The following is a 12,189-nucleotide window of genomic DNA, read 5'->3' as shown; positions in this document are numbered from 1 at the left end:
TCCAGCTCTTCATACTGGAGACCCTTTCCTCGAATTTCTGCCACTGTGGTGGCTACTGGACCATGTTCAGTGAGGTTGCTGCGGTCTGCTCTTAGATCCACTAGCCACTGAGCATTGCCTGTAGGACTTGTTTATTCTGGAATTACCTACAAAATGTTAGGCAGAAGGGTTTTGTGCTGTGGCTGACTGGTGTAGATGACTAATAGAAAAACCTCTTAATAAAAAAAATAATTTTTAAATGTAGGTATGTATAATAAATTATCACTTGACCATAGTTGTTTGAGTGAAGTTGTTTTTTTTATTGTTCTATTTCATCTTGAACTCATGAAGTTCACCAATTTTCTTTCTACCTGTCGGGTCCTAAAGTAAAATATCTTATTACCTTACATTTTAACATTTCCAAATGTTAGCTGTTTACCAAATCTGTCTGTCTGTTTCTCTCAAAATTCAGGGTTTTTTAAGTTTAATAAATTGTAAAGACTAAGAATGACAGTGAGTGAAATCTGTTTGTAGCTATTTTGAAAACAGAACATCCCTCAAATATAATAATTCAGAAACAAAAATGAAAGCAAATTAAATATGAAATGATGAAAATATCTGAATTGTAATCCGTGTGTGCACATACGTGTGCATGTTTCTGTGTGTTGGTGTAGTCCAGGGAGCTGGAAATTGCTGTGTACTGGAGAGACTGGCGAGCATTAAGTGGAGTGAAGTTCTTGCGGCTTGAAGACTTCCTTGATAACCAGCGACATGGCATGTGCCTCCAGCTGGAGCCGCAGGGTGTTCTCTTTATTGAGGTTCTCCTGTTCATATCTAGTCTTCAAACTGTTTATTTACCTCTGTGGCATGCATAGACTGTACATAAAAGATGGACATAGCCACAAGCTTAGGTTATGTCATTTCAGAGGGGTATCCCATGGTTAAACATATGTATAGTATAGATTCTGTAACTGTATCCTGATCGCTTTCTCTGTTCATTGCCAGGTGACATTTATAAATCCTGTCATTGAGCGTCCCTTCAAGCTCCAGAGGCAGAAGCGAATTTTCCCTAAAGAAAAAGGTGGCACCAATTATTAATATTTTTTCCATTTTCTTTTTTAGATTTGTTGATGAATGTCGATTTATCCTTGACTATTTCAGTTGTTATCAGGCAGTTCTTGAATGGAAAATCTGATCATTTTCTGTTTATTGCATTTGATGCTAAACCTTTATCTCACCCTTTTCATACTGATAGTAATTACATACATAATGCAAAATGAAACTTCATTATGTCCACAGTAAGGATACTTATTTTGTGACTGCTCATTTCTCTCAGCACTGTTTTAAATCTAGAACCTCCGAAACAATTCTTGGGTGCTTTCACAATCTTTCTTACTTAGAATTGCTATAGTCGACTTCATCTCCTCTTCAGCTTTGACAGATAGACATAAAATGTTGCTCCTGGTGTGTCTGTGCAAAATGTCACTACGATAAGAGCAGCTGGCAGGTGTCCAATGATGGACAGGTTAAGTGGCTTTTATAGCATGCCCTACTGGGTATGGATATACAATGGCATATCAGCTGAGCATTATGTGTGCTTTGATATTAGCTGATCTGTAGGTTTTGTAGCCAAGCTGTTTTATGTGCACACAACAAATCAGAAACCCTCTGGTACCAATTTTTTTTAAATATTACTAAGCAAATGTTTAGAGAATATGGTTACATGTACTGTATTTCAAGAAAAAAAGACTGTTTGAGAAGGAACACTTTTTTTTAATCAGAGTATTGCATCAACTCACATAAACTTCTGGCATTTTGATCTGGTCAGTTAAATAGCAGCGGTGGGTGTTAATCACTTTCATCTGGCTTGGTGGTAATGAAATTAATAACAGGTTCACTAGAGGGGCAACAGAAGACAACCCCAAAATCAGGAATGGCTTTACAGATGGAGACCCGCTGACATTTTTCCCTCTTCATTTTTTCTGCATGTTTTTTGAGTAATTTTGCTTTTGGCTAGGCTCAGTGTCACTACTGGTGTCATGAGGTGATACCTGGACCCCTGCATGGGTTGCACACGTGGTCCAACTCCTTCAGTATGGCACATCAATACATGTCATTACCAGAAGGTTTGCTGGTAACAGAACAGTCTCAAGAACATAGAGGTGAGTCCTGGATACAGGCAGTTACTCTAGGAAAGCTGGACAGGGCTGTAGAAGGCTAACCCATCAGCAGGACCAGTCTCTGTGTAAGGAAGAACAAGATGAGCACTACCAGAGATACAAAATGACCTCCAGCTGGCTGCTAGTGTCAGTGACTCTGACCGAACAATTAGAAACACTGGGCCTTATAAGGTCATGAGGGAGGGCTGACATCCTCTCGTGGGGCATGTGGACTCTGTCTGCCACACTGGAGCCATTTACTATACAGGGTGGGCCATTTATATGGATACACCGTAATAAAATGGGAATGGATGGTGATATTAAAGTCCTGTTTGTGGCACATTAGTATATGTGAGGGGGCAAACTCCTCAAGATGGGTGGTGACCATGGTGGCCATTTAGAAGTCGGCCATCTTGGATACAACTTTTTGTTTTTTCAATAGGAAGAGGGCCATGTGACACATCAAACTTATTGGTAATGTCACAAGAAAAACAATGGTGTGCTTGGTTTCAACATAACTTTATTCCTTCATGAGTTATTTACAAGTTTCTGACCACTTATAAAATGTGTTCAATGTGCTGCCCATTGTGTTGGATTGTCAACGCAACCCTCTTCTCCCACGCTTCACACACTGATAGCAACACCGCAGGAGAAATGCCAGCACAGGCATCCAGTATCCGTAGTTTCAGGTGCTGCACATCTCGTATCGTCACACCATAGACAATTGCCTTCAGATGACCCCAAAGATAAGTCTAAGGGGGTCAGATCGGGAGACATGGGGGCCATTCAACTGGCCCACGACGACCAATCCACTTTCCAGGAAACTGTTCATCTAGGAATGCTCGGACCTGGCACCCATAATGTGGTGGTGCACCATCTTGCTGGAAAAACTCAGGGAACGTGCCAGCTTCAGTGCATAAAGAGGGAAACACATCATCATGTAGCAATTTCAAATATCCAGTGGCCTTGAGGTTTCCATTGATGAAGAATGGACCCACTATCGTTGTACCATATATACCACACCAAACCATCACTTTTGTTGGTCCAACAGTCTTGGAGGGATCCATCCAATGTGGGTTAGTGTCAGACCAATAGTGGTGGTTTTGTTTGTTAACTTCACCATTCACATAAAAGTTTGCCTCATCGCTGAACAAAATCTTCTGCGTGAACTGAGGGTCCTGTTCCAATTTTTGTTTTGCCCATTCTGCAAATTCTGTGCGCCGATCTGGGTCATCCTCGCTGAGATGCTGCAGTAGCTGGAGTTTGTAAGGGTGCCATTTGTGAGTAGCTAATATCCGCCGAAGGGATGTTTGACTAATGCCACTCTCCAGTGACATGTGGCGAGTGCTATGCTGTGGGCTCTTGCTGAATGAAGCTAGGACAGCCACTGATGTTTCTTCATTAGTGATAGTTTTCTTGCGTCCACATTTTGGCAAATCCAACACTGAACCAGTTTCACGAAACTTAGCAAGCAGTTTGCTGACTGTAGCATGGGAGATGGGTGGTCTCGTAGGGTGTCTTGCATTGAAATCTGCTGCAATGACCCGGTTACTGCGTTCACCAGATATCAACACAATTTCGATCCGCTCCTCACGTGTTAACCTCTTCGACATGTCAATGGCTGTGAACAAAGAGAAACTTGTAAATAACTCATGAAAGAATAAAGTTACGTTGAAACCAAGCACACCATTGTTTTTCTTGTGACATTACTAATAAGTTTGATGTGTCACATGGCCCTCTTCCTATTAAAAAAACAAAAGTTGTATCCAAGATGGCCGACTTCTAAATGGCCACCATGGTCACCACCCATCTTGAGGAGTTTGCCCCCTCACATATACTAATGTGCCACAAACAGGACTTTAATATCACCAACCATTCCCATTTTATTACGGTGTATCCATATAAATGGCCCACCCTGTAGATTACCAGAACTGGTGCTTTGGGGTTTTTAACAGATGAGAGTAGGTTCCCATGTGGCAGATGTTAGAAGGATTTGGAGAAGCCATGGAGAACATTATGCTGCCTGTAACATTGGTCAACACGACTGGTTTAATGGTAGGTCAGTAATGGTCTGCAGAGGCATATCCATGGAGGGATGCATAGAACTCTACAGGCTAGGCAAGGACACCCTGATTACCTTTAGGTATCAGGTTGAAACTCTTGGACTCATTGTCACTGGTATAGTGGGTCCTGGGTTCCTCCTGGTTCATGACAATGCCCAGCCTCATGTGGGGAGAATATGCTGGAAGTTTGTGGAAAATTAAGGAATTTATTCCTCTGACTGTCCCCACACTTGCATGACTTAAATCAAACAGAATACCTCTGAGCATGTGGAGGCTATACAAACTGCTGAGTGCCATTCTGAGTTACTGCAATAAAATTTCAGCCTGCAGCATCGTTGTTTTTTTGTTTTTTTGTTTTTTTGTTTTTTTTTTCACTTTAATTTTTGGGGTGTTTTTAAATTCAGCCCTCTGTACTTTCATTGCCATCAAACAATGTGGTAACCTTTAATTCCTAATACATTATTTATTCCACATCAGTGGAGATATCCACATGGCTTCTTTTCCCATTGAGATCTGAGGTGTTTTCAAAGTTTTTTGAGCACTGCATTTTCTCTTTACATAGTATTTGCTGCATGTAAAACCTTTTCAGTCATGTAGCTCAGATTTAATTTTCTCCCATCATTCCTGCTCACAGGGAAGCACTTCCTGCGTGCCGCCCAAATGAACATGAACTTTGCTGCTTGGGGCCGTTTGATGATGAGCATCCTGCCTCCTTGCAACTCACTGGAGCCCATGAGCCCTCCATTAGCAGCCCCCAGTACTACATCAACTCTTTCACCAGCTCAGTAAGGCTCTGTGTTGTGACCCAGAAATATCTCTTTGTGACATCTATGAAAGAGTGAAATAATAAGTTGTTTGCTTTAGGCTGTTTTTCTGCTCATATTATCAGACTGGACAGATTAACTTGACTGGAAGGCTGAATCTAATGTTATCACTGGACTGTATTTGGAGTGGTTGTATAATGTTATTGAAGTATGTCTGTGAAGGTTCTCAGTCATCCAGGTCATCGTAGTCAAAGGAGCTTGCAAAGAAAAGCGTCTGGACTTCTTTAAGTTGCTTGAAGACGTTTCACCTCTCATCCGAGAAGCTTCTTCAGTTCTAAGGTCAAATGGTGGAGAGTCCCAGATATAAACCTAGTGGGAGTATCCCCCCACAGAGGGACAAAAGGACCCCCTGATGATCCTCTAATCGCCTGAGCCAAGGTGTGAAACTGGGTGTGGGTCCCAATCAGCTAGAGTTTCGGGTGTGTTCATTGTGAAACCTGGCCCCACCTTATCATGCGAATTCCTGAGGTCAGATGGCCCAGGATGTGAGTGGGCGTTAAGGCGTCTGGGAAGGGACATTTGACCAATTGAATGAGAAAATGCTCATAGATGTTATAAAGAGAATTTAATTAAGATTTCATTAAAAAAAAAAAAAGACTCAGCAGTCCATCTGCATCTTAAGGATAAAGGACACTCTTTCGAGGATGCCAATGTTCACATTTTGGACAGAGAGGACAGATGGTTTGAAAGGGGAGTGAAAGAAGCCATCTATGTCCACTGTGAGCGACCATCTTTGAACAGAGGCGGGGGTTTACGACACCAACTCTCTGCCATCTATAATCCAGTTTTGAGATCCCTTCCCAGACGCCTTAACGCCCACTCACATCCTGGGCCATCTGACCTCAGGAATTCGCATGATAAGGTGGGGCCAGGTTTCACAATGAACACACCCGAAACTCTGGCTGATTGGGACCCACACCCAGTTTCACACCTTGGCTCAGGCGATTAGAGGATCATCAGGGGGTCCTTTTGTCCCTCTGTGGGGGGATACTCCCACTAGGTTTATATCTGGGACTCTCCACCATTTGACCTTAGAACTGAAGAAGCTTCTCGGATGAGAGGTGAAACGTCTTCAAGTAACTTAAAGAAGTCCAGACGCTTTTCTTTGCAAGCTCCTTTGGATGTTATTGAAGGTTATAAAAATGTGTGATTCTATATTTTTCTTGCTCTCCAAAAAAACCCTGTGCAGACATACAAGAAAAATTAGTGGGGAAAAAAATACACAGGAACAAAAACTTACACTACAGAAAGAATACATACATGATTGTTGGTAGTTTGTTTTTGCAAGGGACATTTGACCAATTGAATGAGAAAATGCTCATAGATGTTATAAAGAGAATTTAATTAAGATTTCATTAAAAAAAAATAAAATTAATATAGTGTCAAATCACAACAACAGTCGCCTCCAGTAAGGACCTTACAATAATAGAGAGGAAACCCCATTAATCAGATGGCTCCCCGTCAGCAAGCATTTGGTGACAGTGGGAAGAAAAAACTCCCACGAAGAAACCTCCAGTAGAACCTGGTTCAGGGAGAGGTGGCCATCTGCTGCGACTGGTTAGGGTGAAATTACAGAACACCTGTTTGGTTTTGAAATTCGGTCCATGGTAAAAAAAAAAAAATGTGATTACGTTTATAGTTCAGTAACTGACTTGATTTAATGAAGAAAAGGAAACAAACATAACCATATTTAAATTTACAATCGCATGCCCCCTTCTAGCCCGCTAATGTGTTTCTCTCTCTTCGTTGTTGAAAAAATGTAAAATTAAGTCTCCATCTCCTAATAAATAAGTGTTTCTGAAGCCTTAGGTAGTATGAGATTTGCTCCATTAGTCAGATTTCCCAAAGTCTGTCCAACCACATGTGATAAGTTGGAGTGTCGGGCTTCAGCCGTCTAATTGTAATGCATGTAATTGCTGCCACCAATAATATTCTTTAGCCAAATTTTGGTGAGAAATCTTCTGAAGCGCACAGAAAACGTTCTTCCAATATGTATCTAACTCTGCACATGCCCAGAATATATGTATGCAAGTCCCAGTATGTGTACCACATTTTCTCCAGCATGTATTAGTGGCATGGGCCGTTCCATTTGAATTCTCTCCAAGAGTTTGAGCTTGTTACCCTTTGTGCTCCGTTGCAGATTTCCGTTTTACTTGTAATGTAGTATTTGCAGTTATAAATTTCTCACCCCCATTTCCTCTGTAACTTTTTCCCACTCCTCGTGTCATATTAAGACATTTCTTAATTTTAAATAGCAGAAGAAGTCTGTATTGCTGATGTTAAGCTCATCTTTTATCTGTTTAAAAGATTTGATGCTATCCTTATGAGGTTGGTATACCTTAATAAGGATTTATTCAGCTCATGAATGGAATTGTTTTGAGCAATCCAAAAGAATCATGTCGCATTTTAATCATACATTTAGATATAATTCAAATATCTTTAATATATATTATATATTTATATACTTAAAGCACTCTGCCTCACATCATGCATGCCTTTGACTGTGGGAGGAAGCCCTCACAGACACATGGGGAGCATGCAGGCTCCACACAGACGGAGATGGGTCTACTTTAGATTAAGTACCGCTTGTAATATAGACCTGTTTTCAGGTTTGATCTGATTTCTGTTGTATTAATATATGAGACAAATTTAATATTTTTTTCATATTTAATATTTTTCTTTTTTCTAATGGCTCGCCCTTTTTATTTATTGAAGTTTGTATCATTTTTAATTATTTATTTGTCAGTTTCTTAATTCAAGACAATAACTGCAGAATGGTACAGTGTAATAAACTATATTTTGTTTTGGTTTATTTAAGAGAACCTGAAGTGATGAGTCTGAATTTTGCTGAAGAACCACCAGGCAGATCTCCACATTCCATAAGAAAGAACAGTAAAAACTCCCCACTGGTAAGCTTCCCATCTGCGTGACAAATGAATACAAACACTAGATGCATTTGTAACGTGTATAACAAAATAACTAAACTAATCATCTATGGTCCGAGGAGACAAGTGATTAGTCCAGTTTGTTTCAGTTTGTTACCAGGAATATTCAAAAAGTTATGGATGATTTGAATGAAAATGGTTACAGTACTGGTGCATGGTTCAATTCAGATGTGACAACCTTTTGGAGTTAATCCAGTTCTGGATCCAGGAATTTATGGAAAAAATATTTAGTATTGTGAGAGAGGACAAAATCTGACCTTTGGCGTCATATCTTTACAAATAGATATCAAATTAAAGTAATAAAAACTGAAACGCATTATCATAATGTTTTCTAGAAAGTATCCTAAAGTAATCTGGGTTGGGATCAGTCCTCTCGTTTGAATTCATGGATGGTGTGGAGGGAATTTACAGCTTTGGCTTGCATACTGCTCTCGTTTTTCTGTGTGGATTCACTTTCTGTCAGTTCATCTATTTTCTGTTTTGCTAAAAAAAACAGTCTTCCAATGAGAACAAGAGCCCAAAGCCCAAGAGACAACCGTCTGTTCTTCCACCTACACTGTAAGTCATATTGATTTTTTTTTTTTTTAATTGTTTGTGAATTTGTTAGGTTTGATTAGACAGTTTTTGGGAACTCCAGATCACCAACCCAAATGAAATAGGATAAGTAAAAATAAACCACACTTAACTTCCTGTGGTTCCAGTTCTAAAGTAATATACATCTAAAGGTTCTGTGTCGATATGTGTAGATATTCTGTGTAGATGAAATATTTGAAGATGTTCATTTGGGATCCAAAAGGAAGGTTCACGTCTCAGTAACATAAATGTTTGAAGTTTGCTTCTCTAGTTTCTGGTAACAAAGACACTGATTTTTATTTTTTCTCTGAAATCAATAAAGGAATCTTTCAAGACATAAACATGTGCACTTTTGTATCCTCATGCAGGAAGGATAAAGGGCTTCAAATAGAAGACTTCAAGTGTATTTCAGTCCTAGGGAGAGGTCACTTTGGAAAGGTATACATTAAACTTACTTTCCTATATTTGTAAGGCAACAGTGGGACTGCAACATTTCATTAAACATGGAATACAATTTATATGCAACTATTGCAATGTAGTGATTGCAAATCTGAATTCAAATCTCAGTGACCTTGACCTCAAAGCTAAGGTCAGAGATCAAGTTTTTCTGAAAATCCTGTAAATGCGATAACTCAAGAAGGAAGACACCTAGGATTTTCTAATTTATACCATGTGTGCATCTACTAAGCCACCAGTATTTTTTTTAACTTTGCAGTACATAACCTCTCTCTCTTAAACATTACTTCTGTTTCTTGTATTTGATGCAAGGTGCTGCTAGCAGAGTATAAGAGGTCAGGTAAAATGTATGCCATCAAAGCCCTGAAGAAAGGTGATATTGTGACACGTGATGAAGTTGACAGGTATGTAATCTCATCTTGTCTTCTCCAAAATGCTTTGACTCTAGTGGATGGTGTCTTGGAACATGTTCCCAGTGCTTGATGAAATTAAACCTTTGCTTTTCCACACCTAGTCTCCCTATATGCATGTCTACTTTCTTTATGTCCTTAGCTATTCCACGTTTTCTTTGCTAACCTTGTCCTTTGAAAACTGGTTGGGGGTGAAGGAAGGGAGACGGGACAAAAGACATGCTGTGTAAAAGAGCCAGAGATAATAATAATTACTAATGATTAAATGCAGAGAGGTGTATAAACACATAGTAAGTGAAGAGGAAACGTTCAGTGCATCATGGGAATCCCCCAGCAGCCTACGCCTATTGCAGCATAACTAAGTGAGGATTGAGGGTCACCTGATCCAGCCCTAACTATATGCTTTATCAAAAAGGAAAGTTAGAAGCGTGATCTTAAAAGTAGAGATGCTGTCTGTCTCCTGAATCTAAACTGGGAGCTGGTTCCATAGAAGAGGGGCCTGAAAGCTGAAGGCTCTGCCTCCTGTTCTACTTTTAAATATATTAGGAGGATTTAACAGGGAGCCAGTATGGATGAAATACGCTCTCTTTCCAGTCCGTGTCAGTACTCTTGCTGCAGCATTTTGGATCAACTGAAGTCTCCCATCTCTTTCAGATTGCATCTTCTTTAGAAGATTTTAATCGACCTGTATGCATCTTCCTCCACTCTACATCATCCTCTGTTCCTCCCTCTTTAAAAGTAAAAAAAAAAAATCAGTTAAGGACTGTTCATGAATAAAACTAGTGCCTGTGTAACCCAGGTTATATTTTGTAGTTACAGTGTACAGATGCCTTCACAAGACAGTCAAAGTTATTGTTTTGAAAAGAAGCCAGCTAAAGGCTGATTCAGTGGGACTGTGGCCATTACAAACTTGGCCGGGCAGAATATAGGGTTTAGCTTTCTCGTCTAAATTACACGAGTGAGTGAGTGATGGATGGATGCCAGTTGTTGCAGGGAATGAAAGAGAAAATAATAAAGTGAGTTTTAGACTGTCGGTGCAGTGAAATTCTGTTAAAAGTTATCCTTCAGAGCGCAGTTTCAGGGTTTAAAGTTACTTTACTTTAGAGTTTGAGTAAATCTCTGCAATGGTTAAATACAGGTGTAGGAATCTTGGGAATGCATTAATGTAAATGAATGCACACACAAAGAGAGCCAAACAAACTTGTGTATGTGTGTCCCTCCTCCTGCACAGAATGGAACAGTCTCTCTAGAGAACAACTTTTAGGTAAAAGGCAAAATGTGAGAACTGCTCAACCACACAGCATCAGCCTTTGCATGCACCCACCATTTGCAGATTAGGTGAACAGCTGTTGAGCTAGATGAAGAACAGACAAAAAGATTTATCAAATAGAATATAAATAATAATTTTAATGAGTTTTCCTGCATGCTGGAACGTCATCCCTTTCTCCCAGTTTGTTTTTTTCTCAGTGTCTCTTTGCTCTCCTCTCTTACCCTCACCCCCAGTGAGTCACAGCCGACCCTGGTTCTGCCTGTTTACCTTCTGTTAAAAGGGAGTTTTTCCTTCCTTCTCCTTTCCCTCCTTATCTGAGACTATCTCTGAGGAGGAGATGTAAAAGTAATTAATGGTTTACAGAATGGAAAAGCTCCTTGACTGAATGGATAAGGACCTGAATTTTAAAAGATAATTTAGGGCTTGGATGCGTCTCCACACCTGGCGGGGGTTGTTATCCGTGAGGAAGCCGTCTGTCCTCCTCCTGTAGGGCTCCTTGGCCTGTTTGATACCTTCCTCAGGTTGGCTGTGGGAGTGCTGTACATGGAACTGTCCCTCAGCCTGAAGGCTGAGTTACGAGTTCTGATCCGTGCCTGTACTTTACCCATCATCCAAGGTTTTCGGTTATGAAAAACAGAGATGGTTTTAGTCATTATCACATTCTCCACACAACACTTAATACAGAAAAGGACAGAGTGAGTGCAGGTTTCCAGGTCCCGCTGTTCGAAGATGGACCAGGCTGTCAGATCAAAACAGTCCTGTAGCTGGAGGCGAGTGTCATCTGGCCATGTTTTAATGACCCAGGTGCTTGGAGGACTGAGGCGGGTGTAGGTAGGGATAAGGAGCAGAGAGATCAGGTCAGATTGTACTAGGTGGGGGAGGGGTGTTGCTCTGTAGGCCTGTTTGATGTTACTGTACACATGGTCTAGTGTCCCATCCCGGTTGTTGTAAATCTCTGATTCCAGCTCCTCCCATTTTGTTTATGAGGAATCTCACGTTTGGTGAGGAAGATGGATGGAGGTGGGGGTTGTGTTGTTGTTTTTGCAGCTGAACTCAATAGCCAGCCAACACAAAAAGGTGCACAGTATTTGGGAGCGCTTCACATCTGCATATTTCTGTCCCCATCTTTAATTAACATATATCAGTATGACGATGATTACTCTGACCTGTGACATCTAAAGATTGAACTGCAAGGGTCTGAATAGAGTTAAGACTGTTGGAAGGAGATGATGGGTATTAATATGTCACTTCTACCACTGTATCTGTGTGGTCATGTTCAGCCTCATGTGTGAAAAGAGGATCTTTGAAGTGATCAACTCCTCTCGTCATCCATTCTTGGTGAACCTGTACGGCTGTTTCCAGACTGCAGACCACGTGTGCTTTGTGATGGCCTACTCGCCCGGAGGAGACCTCATGACACACATTCACAACAGCATCTTCAATGAGAGTCAGGCTCGGTGAGCTCGTGTTTTTTCTGTAAAACCTGCCGCTACAATCCAGGATAGTGCTG

At 40.6% G+C, this 12,189-nt stretch overlaps 1 protein-coding gene across 1 annotated transcript in view; it reads left to right on the top strand.

Moving 5' to 3' along the window:
• pkn3 (protein kinase N3) overlaps positions 1 to 12,189 on the top strand; it is a 34,101-nt gene that overhangs the window by 14,619 nt on the left and 7,293 nt on the right. The window contains exons 9-16 of the mRNA XM_084936157.1: positions 654 to 797; positions 985 to 1,060; positions 4,836 to 4,986; positions 7,844 to 7,934; positions 8,467 to 8,528; positions 8,912 to 8,981; positions 9,312 to 9,403; positions 11,960 to 12,136. Coding sequence (XP_084792283.1) covers positions 654 to 797; positions 985 to 1,060; positions 4,836 to 4,986; positions 7,844 to 7,934; positions 8,467 to 8,528; positions 8,912 to 8,981; positions 9,312 to 9,403; positions 11,960 to 12,136 — 863 coding nt within the window. The remainder of the gene's footprint in view (positions 1 to 653; positions 798 to 984; positions 1,061 to 4,835; positions 4,987 to 7,843; positions 7,935 to 8,466; positions 8,529 to 8,911; positions 8,982 to 9,311; positions 9,404 to 11,959; positions 12,137 to 12,189) is intronic.

The sequence above is a fragment of the Perissodus microlepis genome, chromosome 7, assembly GCF_051167445.1.
Source record: "Perissodus microlepis isolate ML-2025 ecotype Zambia chromosome 7, ASM5116744v1, whole genome shotgun sequence".
In the NCBI taxonomy this organism is placed as follows: Eukaryota; Metazoa; Chordata; class Actinopteri; order Cichliformes; family Cichlidae; genus Perissodus; species Perissodus microlepis.
The sequence above is the reverse complement of the archived record's forward strand: the minus strand, read 5'-3'. Positions and strand labels throughout refer to the sequence as shown.